At 43.5% G+C, this 14,137-nt stretch overlaps 1 protein-coding gene across 1 annotated transcript in view; it reads left to right on the plus strand.

Moving 5' to 3' along the window:
* Positions 1 to 14,137, plus strand: part of il1rapl2 (interleukin 1 receptor accessory protein-like 2) — a 236,921-nt gene that overhangs the window by 201,996 nt on the left and 20,788 nt on the right. The window contains exon 6 of the mRNA XM_061236197.1: positions 13,425 to 13,554. Within this exon, the coding sequence (XP_061092181.1) occupies positions 13,425 to 13,554 (130 nt within the window). The remainder of the gene's footprint in view (positions 1 to 13,424; positions 13,555 to 14,137) is intronic.

Genomic DNA, 14,137 nt, shown 5'->3' on the forward strand with positions numbered 1-14,137 from the left:
GTCGGCACTTAATTTCACATGGCTGAACCTTCCTTTGTTTCTATTGTTTTTCAGATTTCCTTTTATTGCATTTCTATACATTGAAATTACAATGTATCACAAGTCAGCCACATCTAACAAATATCACATGTCATGTTCTCCTTTTCGTGATCTGTTCTTTTGATTTTCTTTGCCTTCAATAAATATGTTAATGATAATTCTCAGAGGGGAGGCTTCCCGTTGAAATCTATTGGTCTGCCTAATTGTGATCTTGAACTGTCTTCATTTGGAACCACTAATAATGAGCAGGGGGATTCTGGGAGCTTATTTTCTCATTAGTACAAATTTCCTGTGAAGAAATTGATCTTTAGTACCTCTCAAATAAGTAGCATTAATGGTTTGTGAACTGATGTAATGCGGCTAATTTTTGAAAATTATTATTCCTGCCAGTTAATCAACCAATCAAGACACGGTCTTTGTCCCACGAAAATACAATGCTTGAAATGGGTTGCCACTTCATACATTCTGTAATTTGACAGTGTCAGGTCATAGGAAAGCCATGAATTGAAGATTTTAATTTTAGACAAAGGAGGTCTGGGGGTTATGCAAATATATGGAACTCTCAGTACATCCGTCTGTCTTTCTTTCTCTATATCCGTCACTCTAGACGTGTGGCTGCAGAAATGTATTCATGATATTTGTTCATGCCACATTGTGTATCCATATTTTTTATTTTTGGCCGAGGTGGGTTTGGTGGCACAACAGTCTCTAGAGAATGGTAAGAAAAACAAAAAATAACAAACAACCAATGAGCAAATACGTGTTGTTAATGTGAGAGGTCAGAGGAGAAGGGCCAGACTGGTCGAAGTTGACAGGAAAGTGACCATAACGCAAATAACCACACATTACAACAGTGGTATTCAGAAGGGTATTTGTGAACACACAATGCATCAAACACAAAATAGGTACCACCACGCACAAGATTAGAGCTGGTAACCTTCTGTTTACCGCTAATTCCAGTTTTGTAACGAAGGAGTCCCTATTTAATCACGGCAGTATCGAAACCCAGAACTCTTTGTGAAATGACTCTTGAGATTTGACATCTAATTTTGATGCGCGGCTTTGCGGACGGAAATTTCGATTGACCTCGCCCACATCTGTCACATTTCAGAGGCCAAAGCAACTTTGATGATCTGCGCCGAGCTTTATGGAGAGAGTTCAGCAACAAGTGCAGTCTGTCAGTGGCTGCCCTGCGACAGAGAGACGCATGCTGTTTATGTAGCCGTTTGAAATATGAGATTGTCCCCAGACGCCTGGGCTCACAGCCAGGCATTAGTATTTGAAATGTTTTCACTTTGACAGTGTGTTAAACAGCTTTCCATCACAGTCTATTGTTAGGGAAACGTGATAAATAATGAGAAACGTTCAGGGAATGCATCGCATGGACCTCGTTTTTATGATGCTGTATGATGAGCGAATCAGATAAGCTGTCTTAACGTTTAGTCTTGATTTTCCTGTCTGTTTATCCCTTGTCATTTTAACTATGAAATGACAGTTATCTGTTTTTACATGAAATGGAAAATGCCTCGAATTGTAAGAGAACTATTATCCATCCTGGCTGTGCTGGTTTATATAGTGGGCTAGCTTTACCCATTGTTCTCAGAAGCAGAGACTGCTCACCACTGCAGATTTTGTATAGATCCATTCGTTGATATTGATTTGATTTGTGCTCCATTGCAAGAGTGTAGTAAAAAGAGATTTATTTTTCTACGTGAGGAAGAACAAATATCTCCATCATTCTGTGGCGACAACGCTGCTGAGCCCCGCTCACCTTGGGCGTGACGACTTCGACTCTCATCTTATAAACCTCTGTATGAAAATCTGGGACACACTGCAGTGACCTGAGCCAGCTCGCAATGTTACGCCTTTGCCCAAATTCCCTCTGTCTCCTCCCCACTATTGGCACCCACTTGCTATTCTCCGGAGGGAATTTTGCAGAGCAGCAGAATTCATGCACTAAATAATTGTTGTGGGAAAAATCAATTTTCTTGTGCAGAAATCTCTTTAGTAAGATATCCTGGACTCCTTGGGCGTGATGCTAAATGAAAGAGCTTGGCTATGAAGTTGAAAGCTGCGTTTCCCTCTCCCCTATGGGCTGTGTCTCTCGTGGAGACATGAGCTCCCTCAGATCCCCCTCCTCCACCTGGATCACACTCATTTCTTATTTAATGCTTATAGATCTTATACTAATGAGCTATTCTCGTCCATTTGATGGTTAATTGATGATGCAGTAACAGCATCCGCACGATTAAATAAAAGCAAAATCTGTCCGTGCCTTTATTGATGGGCTGTTGGCTGTTTCAGTGGGAGCAATTTATGAAAAACTGTTTTCATAATAAAGCACAAGGTTTGTAACATTTATGACCTACAGTACATCCTGGACTATAGCTGTCTGATTTTTAAACACGTTTTTTGTGGTGGAAATCTTGCTTTGATCTGGATATCCCTCATAGATGTTTGCTTAATACTGTTTATTTTATGTGTTTTTTCCACATGGGACAGACTGCTTTCTGCTTGAAACTTTTTAAGTGATGTTTACTTTACACCAACCTAGATAAACATGGTAAGGACCTCATGCTGATATTTCATTTGGGCGAAAGATGGCAATTTTAATCTTCAACAACTGTGTTTAGTCAAGAAGGGGCAGTAATGACGAGTCTAGTGGAGTAAACTTGAATAATAATGCAATGCGCTCAAGTTAAGCAGACAATGCACTGAGCGATTGCAACAGCCCAGCACAACAAACAGACCGACGTTTAATGCACAAGTTATGGTATTGGTATTGGCTAGGCAGCTGTGCAAATGTTGCTGTTAACCTTTCACGAGAGAACAGACTGCGGGGTCACTTCTCCCTCGACGTGTCGGTCAATCAAATCACTTGTGATTTATGTGACGGCTGTCCAAGAGAAAAAACATAACTGGATGGACTATATTTTTTGCGGCCATGTGACAGTCCTCTGGAGTTTTCGCCGGAGTATTGACCCGTGGAATGCGGTTGCCTGCGTTGTTCATGCCGCCACTACAGTGAGTCATCCGCAAACAAAGCTCTGATTTACAAAGAAATACATGTTTTGTGCGGCTTAATGGATTTCTTCAGACGGGCTGCATGCGCAGTAATAACCGTTTGAAGATGAAGCCGGATATTAAGGATTTGATCATTTGACTTTCAAATACTGTTTTTTTTTTTCATGTGTCAGCATGCATCCATACACACACAAACGCACGCCCGTGTACACACACACGCATGCACGCACACCGACACACACACACACACGTGCACAACAACACACACACACACGTACAGCAGCATGCACACGCACAAACACACACATTCACATGCACACACACTCACGCGCACACCAACATACATACACACGCACACACACACATGCACATACCAACACATACACACATGAACACACACACACACAGATGCACACATGCAGGCACACACACACAATGCTTTTCTCAGATCTGATGATTGTGTTTTTCGACATGCACAAAAGAACTGCACTGCATTAGATTGGCAGCTTCTCTTTAGTGCCTTTTGCCCACTCTCTGGAGGAAACCCCCTTCTGCAGCCTAGCCTTTCTTCATTCTGGTTCGATTGGGGGCTAGACACCAGGCAGGCATATTACTGCCACCTACTCCATACACTTTCTGTATACCTGTGCAAAACACACTGTTCCTTTTTTCCCCCTGTCAGATTGCATATGCAGGTCTGTGCCACACATCGTAAGCATAATCATAAACCCCCTTTAAAAATGCTTTTGATCTGTGGTATTAGGCGTATTGCTGTCTACGCGGTTCCTATTACCTTTGAGGCAGGTGTAAGCTCCATAGAGATCAGACGTGCATAAAGCCAACACCACAAGACGTCTATGCCATTTGTCCCTGTCTCCGGATGAATCTGTCCATCAACTCCCGCTTTACGCTTATATTAAGCCAATTTAATCAGAGTGGGGTTTTTTTTTACTTTTTCGCCACTCACAGGCACATATGTAAATCAGATAATTATTTAATTACGAGGATTTTTCTTTCCTGTCATAATGTCATCATTATCACAGGGGGTGGTCTCCATGTTACTGATTTTGTATTTTGTATTTTCAGTTTGGGAAAAACTAACCATATACACAGAGCACGGTTGGGCTAAGGAATTTAACCTCATATACTGTACGTATACCCAAGACCATCCTTACCATCTAGACTCTCACTTTATCACTTTGTCTAACCTCTCGCAGGATGCCTCCTCAGGATTTTTTTAATTGTTAAGTTTATCAATTGATTGCAAGAGGAAAAACAGCTGACAAATACCCCTGAGGCTTTCTAATTTCATTACCGGCTTTTGCATATTTTCAGCAGGGTAGCGTTCCACTTAAAAAAAGTTTTTTTTGCTTGTGTCAAAACAATTATGCTAATGAAGATCCGTATCAGTGACGGGCTCTCATTAAATTTGCTCCGTCGTGTGATGTACAGTGCACCGTGGAAGAGCGGATGAGCGAATGGGATTAGTGCTCAGGGACCACCCTGGATTCCCCCGTGATGGAGCCACACATCTTTGGGTATCGATTGGCAGGCCCAGCCCCAGCGGAGGGAGGACCTCCAGGGCTTGCTTTATGTGCTGTCAGATGAGCAGAGGGCTGGAGCCCCACTGACAGAGGATGACATTCTCCCTTCTGGAGCAGACACCTTATCTGCGGCCTTAATCACCCTGACTGACGGAGTACCTCCGACAAATCGAACACAACAGCTCATAACTGAATTCTGAAACAGTGACTGTGCTTGTGATTTTCCTATTTTTTTCCCCCAGTGATATCCCATCTAATTAGCTGCTGATTTAAAAGGTACACCGGTATTTTAACGCTGTGGCTTTGGGTTTCTCGTAGTGCTATCCTCCCGGCCACAGTCAACGCTGATAAAATTTTGACTCAGTTTTTACCAGAGAACACAGACACTATCTGGATTCTGTCTTTACCATAGAACACTGACAAAATCTGGATTCTGTCTTTACCATAGAATATTGGCACATTCTAGATTCTGTATGTACCATAGAACAGTGGTTTCCAAAGCCTGTGGACCAGCAATTCCAAATCTAAAAGTCACAGGGGCCGGCACACATTGTAAGTCCAATAACATCCTGCCTTTCATAACTGTAAATGCTGGGGACCGGCGGTCATGTTGCTAGGGACCGGCACCGGACCCATACTGGTGTTGGAACTGTGGAGATAGAAAGGAACATTAATGGGTTGTAATGTCCTTAAAGATGGTGGTGGACCTTGATCGATTTCCAGGTCAGGCAAAGTACAAGGATACAGCAGATTAAACATAAGCAATTGGAAAGAGCCCAAAATCTGGTTTCTATCTGTACCATAGTGTAGTAGAGGTATTTGGAAACTGGGAAGCTCCTATCTCCTTTGAGAAACAATGATAGTTTGCTCATGGACCCCTTTTCTGTTTGGAAGAGTGTCACCCTCTGACCTCCTCTCCACAGCAGAATAATACATTGTGTTTCTGTGCCTTCACAGATATAAAGATGGTCAAAACCTTAGCAGTTTCAGAGAACTACTCGTAACTTCTCTCCATGATAATGTAAAGCTCAACAAGACTGAAGTCTGCCTAGGCCTGAAATCGTCTGACCTGAATTATTCCTCGACATATAGAACACAAACCCAATCCGGATTCTGTCTCTACCATAGAACACCAACACAATCCAGATTCTGTCTCTACCATAGAACATCAACACACGATCCGGATTCTGTAGCATAGGACATATCAGTGAATCTCAATCCTGGATACTCCATTTAGAAACATCCTCCCTCAAAGGACTTACAATTGTGAAAGTAGCTGTATAGGAAGAGTTTGCAGAATAACAGACTATATCAAATGAAAGGGGCCAGTATGCACAAGAAGCAGACACCTTCATTGCTTAAATTAGCAAAGGGGGATGGTGAAAATGTAATAATAATACATAAAAGAAGAAGTTCATAAACCTGGTTGCAGTTTTTCAAAAAACCCCACTAATTCAGGCCTCCTGTGTGGAGACGTGACAGGATTTTAAAATGGCAAGTTTGAGAGCTTTGTAAAACGTAAGCATAATTGTCAAGTTTTCCTTTTCCTTTACAATTCTTTAGTCCTGTAGTCTTCTTTTTTGGATTCAGCCAGGGTATTGTAGCTGGCACGCCTTCAAGAAAAAGTACAATTCAAAGTGTGGTCATTCTTCTTGCCCTTATTGTTTTTGTGACAATTTGTTTTTCAGTAGTTTTTCTATCTTATTAATGTGAGAGAAATGTAAGCTAAAATGTGTCCAGGGCAGCTTCCTCTACTGAAAGCTGTTTGTGCGGATAGCTGACAGGGCAGCCATTTTGTGTGACCACAAGGATTCCCTCTACTCTAAAAGAGGATTTGGGGCCAGGCCTTTATTGTCCTGGCTATTGAGCACCTTATAGCCCTAGTACTATAGTTAACCGCCTTGAGGCGCATTGGCACTCACCCTTTTTGCAACAACTAAAATGCCTTTAAAAAAATAAAACATTTTATACCCAAATTATGTCACCAATGGATGGTTGTGGCCCGTAATCCACCGCATAGAACATTCATGCCAGCAGCCGGCTCTGTGTACTGAGTTGTCACCCATCCCAAATCCTCCTGTGCCAGTTTGAGCTCCGTACCCAGTACCTGCAGTGGATGTTGAAGAGGCTTTAAGCTCTGCTGTCTGATGTAACCTGCGCAGGCTCGACAGCGATTGGCTGATCCGCCACATGTGACTATGATGTAACTCAGTGAAGACCCCCAGTGCCCACACAGTGGAACGGGAGGCTTACGGAGATACGGGCCAGCTCTGCATGCAGACTTCCTTTACAAAAAGAAAAAACACATTTTAAAAGTATGCCTTAAAAGTACCCTTTTTCTGAACTAAATCCCACTTTCACTTTGCTTTCCAGACGTAAACTTAGATCACGGTTTAAAATACTTAAAGTATCACAATTTAGGTTTAAAAGTAGTTGATAAAAGGTACACTTGAAGCATAGTTCCAGGAAATACTTAGTGGGAAAGTATACTTAAAGTGGGCCAATTTAGTTTTATAAAGTACTTCAAAAATATACTTTTAAAAAAGTGCAACTTTTTTGTAAAGTGTTACTCAACTTGTCCATCAATCTATGGCGAGGAAAGTCCAGGTCTTAGAAAGTTTAATTCCAGGCGTGTGCTTCTTCCACCCATAAACTCAGCCAGTTGATTTCACCAATTAGTTCTACATCCTGGCTGAAGAATTGTGCTAATTTGCCAATACAGGTGGTTGGAACAAAATAATGTGTCCTCAACTTTCTAAACCTGGAGTTTCCAACTTATTCTACCACTGTTCACACCTTCCCAGGATATTGAGCAGGACCTCAAAGACTCTGTCTGTGAACTTGCCTGACACTTTTAGCCACACATGCTCATTGTGAAACATCGCTGTCTGCGAATGGCTGCAGTTTTGGGCTCTCTGAATGACAGGCAGTCCATTATATTCTGCATATAGCTTAATGCTCTGATAATCAGAGCCTTTCAGAAAAATGATGAACGGAGCTCTCTGTCTGCCGCTAGATGAAGAGAATCATCTTGTCAATACCGCTGGATCTGCCACAATAACATTGGCGGTTTTTCGGGGCGGGGGGTGGGGGGGTCTGAGGCCATTTGATGCTCCATTTCAAACCCAGCACCCCGGGTGGCATCGTTTATCATTTTGCTGATCTGATTTGTCTTTTGTGGAGAGACGACGAGAAAAAGGAAATTTGTTGTGGCACAAGAGGCCGTGTGTGTGTGCTTGTCTGGGTGTGTGTGTCTGTGTGTCTGTGTGTGTGTGTGTGTGTGTGTGTGTGTGTCTGTGTGCACGTTTGTCTGTGCATGTTTGTGTGCATGTGTATATGTTTGTGTGTGTTTCTGTGCGTGTATGTGTGCATGTGTATTTGTGCATGTTTGTGTGTGTTTTGTGTGTGTGTGTGTGGTTCAGCACTTCCCTGGGTTTGGTTCAGCACTTCCCTGGGTTTGGTTCAGCACTTCCCTGGGTTTGGTTCAGCACTTCCCTGGGCTTGGTTCAGCATTTCCCTGGGTTTGGTTCAGCACTTCCCTGGGCTTGGTTCAGCACTTCCCTGGGTTTGGTTCAGCACTTCCCACTCTTCCAGACAGTCCTGAGTGTGAGATCTCCGGTTAGGGCTAATTAAGGGCGGGAAAGTCAGGTTTGATTACTTTGCGGGGCCTAATTTCGACCGGGCGAATGGCAGAGTGTTGAGGGGTGGTGACAGTCGAGAAGACGTTGCTTTTCGTGTGGCTTCAAACAAGTCCGGAGAAACCAGACTGTTGACTGCGCTGCATCGTCACTGTCAAAACAATTCAAGGTAATTTCCGGCACAACGCTCACCTGAGTTGATAGATTATTAAAAAACCAGGCCTGCATCACTATGTTGCTATGATACCCCCAACCTGCCCATCTGCCCCCCTCCCACACCTGACCCCCCCCCCCCCCCCCCCCCCCGCCCCCCACCACCACATGTGACATGCAGTCAGTGCTGTGTCTAATGTGCTGTGTCCAGTCTCCTCATAACCCCCTACAAAAACAGTTTGACTTTGACATGCACTGTAGGTTCAAATCACATTTTGCAACAAATTGGGTCACACAAACCCCCCTACCCCTTCTCCGCCTCAGTGTGGCTGGACCCAACCCCCCCCCGTACTGGCCGGCAGGGCCGACAGGACCAAACGCTAACCTGTCCAGACACCGGCCCGGTCGGGGGCCGCTCCGATTGAAGTCTTCTTCTGAAACGGATAGTTATCGCTTCAGCAGCAGGTAACAACTACAAAGAGGGCCGAGATGAGGATACGGGAGTCGGGAAAGGCTTTCAGGGGCCGCAGGGATGATGACCGATGTGTCCAGTGCTCTTCTCTCAGCACAGCTAAGGGCTTCCCGGCCTGTTATCGGTAGGATTTAACTTCACTTCAAGAGCAAGAAAAAAAAATATGTTGCCATATTATAAGCTTGTTATCTTAAACTGAGATCATAATGTTGTTTTCTGAACATGTAGTAGATATTGATAACGATATTTAACCATTTGATTTCGGAGATAAATGGGTTGACTGCTTTCCATATTCATCCGTAGTTGCGGGTCTTTCATGGAAAGGTACATTGTCTGGAGTGCTGCATGCTGTTTTGTGTATGGAGGTACTCAAGGTCGTCTGATGTTTGAACAGCCTAATGGAACTTTTGAAGTTATTGTTTGTTTTTGCTCTGGTGGTGGGGTTCATAGGTAGGTTCATAGCAGGTTCATAGGTCTCTTTAAAGCATCGACAGGAAGTGTGTGAACGTAAGCAGTGTACGATGTGTATGTACCTTGAACATAGCCATGCAGTAATGAAAAGAAAGCAGTACTCTAGCAGACCAGGGCCAAATGTAATTCAAATACTTCTCAATTCATTACTGAGCATGTCTGGTGTATTGGAACCTATGAAATATTCTCAAAAAGTGCAAACCCGCCCTTGTGGTCCTCTTGGATGGCTCAAGAAATAATTTAAACCAAAACAATTGCATATTTGGCCCATGTAGTGTAGAATTATTTCTTAAATAAGTAAAAACAAATAAAGTCTTTCAAAGTTCAATGTGAAATACAGCCACATTATTGTGTCATTAGTAATGAACATGCTTTTACAGTTTAGAAAATCACTAAATACATGGGAAAACACAAAGAACAGTAGTGTCTGTAGCAAGTAAATGGCAGGGATTCAGTTCAGTGATTGACTTCATTGTTATTACCAGGATTATCTTTCTTTCCAGGTTTCTCTAGAGGGATACTCTAGACAAAATTGTACACACGACTGCCTCCCTCCTGGCTCTGAACAGTGGATGCTTAGCATCCAGTCAATACAACCGATCATTAACTGAACACAGATTTTTTGCAGGAAAAAGATGAAGACTGTATCCCTGTGTTTTTCCATGGCCTGAAACATTTGATTGGCAAGGTGACCTACAGCATAAGGTACAAAGCTTCTTTTGAAGTCCTTGGTCCTACACTAGGGATAGTGGTACCTCTACTTTGAAGGTACCCTTTAAAAACAGTCTCGCAGTGGGTGGCATACATCAGCAATGGTGCTTGTTTTCCTCCATACTGTACAGCACTTTCATTTAAAACAACACTACTTTGCCCGTTTTAGTTTGTTTCTATTGTTGGCACGCATTAGCATATGTTATAGTACATGCAGTATGAATATAAGAGCAATTTTGGGGGATGTTGTAAAGTGCTCAACAAAAACTGCTTAACTAGGCTTAATGGACCAAGACGAAGAGCAAGAACCCCCACAATTTGCACTATAAGCTTTGCATGAGTACTAATGGGCAAAAAATACAGACGAAGAACAAATTCCTTTCTGTGCTGATACTGTAATTTTCTTTATTTTTTTAGAAGCAGTGGTATCCAACAAGTGGTTGATTAGCCACTTAATTAAAGTTAATTGTGAAGTTATTTAACTTCTGCTCATCATTATGCAGAAGGAAAAAAACGCAAAATGCAGTTGCATTTTTTTATTATTAAATATTGGATTTTGTCAGATTTTGTTTTATGGAATTATATATTTTTAAGTGAAAAAGTAGTGATCCTCATTCCCATTCAGTACAGTATTCCCCTGAGTGACTGTCTGCACTGCCTGCTTAAAGCAATCTGACTGTTCCGTTGCAGGATGGTTTAATCTCACCCTGGCCGACTCCACTTCAAACAGCCAAACGTTTCTGTAATTACAATACCTTGTTTCCTACAGTAACTGATTGGGTCCTGTACATTTGTTTGTGTTCTCAACACGCTGGGGGTATTAGGATCTTCAGGCCCTCCTCTTCGCGATAGAACTGCTCCATTTACAAACATTCCCGACCTCCTCTCCTCGCTCTGCCAATTTATCCTCCGCCATTAAGTGAGCACTCGCTCGGATTCAATTTAGGTAATTGGATGGGCAAATATTTAGAGGGGAAACGCATGTGTTTCCTGTTAACAACAGTGATTGGGCAGGGCACCAGTTGTCCGTACTCCCTCTTTTAAAGGGCAATGGAGCTATAACTGGAAGACTTACACTGTGCCGCGCTCAAACGGTCTACTCAAAGGGTTTATTCCCAGTATATTTCACGCTGAAGTTGGCCTTTAAGGGACAGTCATGTTCACCAGTCTTGTCTTTATTGTGTTGTTTACTTGGCTCGATGCAGCGCTCTAAGTTATGAGAAATAATGTCTTAATCTGGCTAAGCACCAAACACTAAACAAAGAACATAGCTGTCATGGAGTGTATTTCTTCCTGCTGCTGCATTTTGAAGTTGCTCTGCTCAAGATTAGACAAACGGTTGTGTAATAATTTGTAGACATCCTTTTAGAAATGTTTCAACATTTACACAGCATATACTGTATATAGTATGTCCATTAAATTTCCATAATTTATGTTTCCCAGATCCAGGGGAATATACCTGTTTAAAACATATTTCATATTTCATATTTTAATTGCATTTGATTAACTTCATGTGTATTTTATGAAAAATAAGCCTGTTTATTGGAAACCAAAACTGCCTGTTCTCCCCGATCCCCTAAGACATGAACAGGAACGTAAGAGACTCAAACGAGCAGCAGTAAAAGTGGCCCAGGCTTTTCATGTTATGACTGTGCTGTGTTTTATATTCTCCTCGTATATTTATTGTAATTGCTATTGTCTTTGACAGTTCTTATGTGTATTATTCATGTACGTATATATTATGACAAGAGAAAGCGGAAAATTTCTCCTGCACATTTATTTTAAATATAGCACTATAGAAATATCAGACACATTTTCTATGTTGTGCCCACTGTAAGTGTTCTTAACTTCTCTAGGGTTGTACTTGTCTGACCTCCGCTGCTTCTAACAGTTGAAATTTCAAAGGGGAAAAATGCTTTCATTCTTTTTTTTTTTTTAAAGGCTTTGATGTATAGTCCATCAACTGAAGTCATAAATATAAAAGAAATAGACAGCTTCATTATTTTTATTTGCAAATTCATAATAAATGAGCATTGCTTAAATGGAGAATGCTCACATTTTTGGATGCAAATGAATCGCCTAAAGCGTTAGCCTTCGCATTGTTACTTAATTAAAGTGGTCATTCCCGAAACGAAGACAGCGATGTGCCCCATGCTGTGGTTCCGGTCATTCCATATGTGGGAATGACTTCTACGTTTACATTTCATCTGCACGTCTGGAATCGGCATCCGAAGGAATGGGAAAGGGGCATTTTCTGCTAGTGGGAATGCGACTAGAATACGTGACAGCTGCAGAAATCGCTCCATTCCTGGGGCTAATCTACTGAGGCTCGCTCTCAGTGTAGAGGCAAAGTGAATGGTATTTGGGAGACAGTCACTTGTTTCTAAATTGTTTAGTTTTTTTCTATCACTCGCCACAGCTTGACTCAAGACCAAATCGCACTTTTTTTAAACTTCCTAAACGCAGGCAGTGTTTGTCCGTGACCGAGAGTAAGCGGGGATGCGGGGGCCATTTTTTCGGCGGTGTCCGGGGCCGCTGCTATCTCCCGCGGACATTAGTGCTGCCTGTCTCCGGGTGTGATACAGCAGAGGTTACGGGCAGGTGTGTGCATCGCCCGACTTCACACAACTGTCAGCTTTCCCTGAGAAACCCGCGTCCGTTCGGATGTTTACAGAAAATAAACACCTCTACGTGTGACCGCTCTTATTTCTCCCACGGCCTCTGGAGCCGCCTGCAAGTGATTCAGCGCCACGCTTCATTTAACGTACCGCTCTGGACGTGACAAAAAACTGAACGCGCTCCTCGAAATCTAAGTCCCGGAATCAAAAGCGACGCTTGAGGGGGAAAGAGCAGGGATGTTTGCTCCCAACATTTTGATACTTTGTTTGGAAAACAGGTGCGAAACGACGGTGACAGTAAATGTTTCCTGAGTGCTTTCCTTAACCTTTCAGGGGAACGTCTTTCCCCCTCTTCCCTTGTCAATGAGAGGTTGCCAGGTTCTTCTGCTGTCTCCAGAGTAATCCTCCACTCCGACTCCCAGGGTTTCTGCCCGGGGTTGGGCTGTGAATGAGGGGGATTACAGCAGTGGTCCTGAGTGGAGATGTCGGTGCCGTGCCGATGCAGCAGGGCTTTCAGACTGGCCCAGGTGCGCTCTGGAGCTAATGGCACTCGTGAACTGAGCGCAGCCTGGGCCTACAGGGCGGCCGCTCCTCCGTTGCAGCTTGTGGTGGCCCGCGGTGTTGTCTGGCGGCGGTGCAGTCTGGGACAGCGTGCCTTGCAGAATGGGGATGGAGTTGCAGGTATTGATGGTGTTGCCTGAGGCCTGAGGGTGAGAGCTGATCCCCCTCTCTCTCTCTCTCTCCCCCACCGCAGGCATGCCCCTCAGCCTGGACTGCAGGGCTTTCTTCGGCTACAGTGGAGAGTCCCGGCCCATCATCTACTGGATGAAGGGGGAGAAGTTTGTGGAGGAGCTCAAGGGTCACATCAGGGAGAGCGAAGTCAGGTACCGTATCAACGCTTTCTCTGTGTGTGCGTGCGTGTGTGTGTGTGTGCATCCGTGCACCTGCTGTGTGTGTGTGTGTGTGTGTGTGTTTATGTGGTACTGTGTGTGTGTGTGTGTGTGTGTGTGTGTGTGTGTGTTTATGTGGTACTGTGTGTGTGTGTGTGTGTGTGTGTGTGTGCATCCGTGCACCTGCTGTGTGTGTGTGTGTGTGTTTATGTGGTTCTGTGTGTGTGTGTGTGTGTGTGTGTGTGTGTGTGCATCCGTGTACTTGCTCTGTGTGCGTGTGTATGTGTGTGTGCATTCGTAAGCTTGCTGTGTGTGTGTGTGTGTGTGTGTGTGTCTGCATCCATACACTTGCTCTGTGTGTGTGTGTTTATGTGGTTCTGTGTGTGTGTGTGTGTGTGTGTGTGTGTGTGTGTGCATGTGGGTGTGTGTGGGTGTGTGTGTGTGTTTACTGTATGTGCTTATGTGTGTGTGTGTGTGTGTGTGTGTGCATTATGTATGTATAGTATATGTCTGTGCATGTTGGTGTGTGTGTGTATGTGGTTCTCTGTGTGAGTATGTGTGTGTGCATTGTGTATGT

This window comes from Conger conger, chromosome 3 (assembly GCF_963514075.1).
Source record: "Conger conger chromosome 3, fConCon1.1, whole genome shotgun sequence".
Classification (NCBI taxonomy): domain Eukaryota; kingdom Metazoa; phylum Chordata; class Actinopteri; order Anguilliformes; family Congridae; genus Conger; species Conger conger.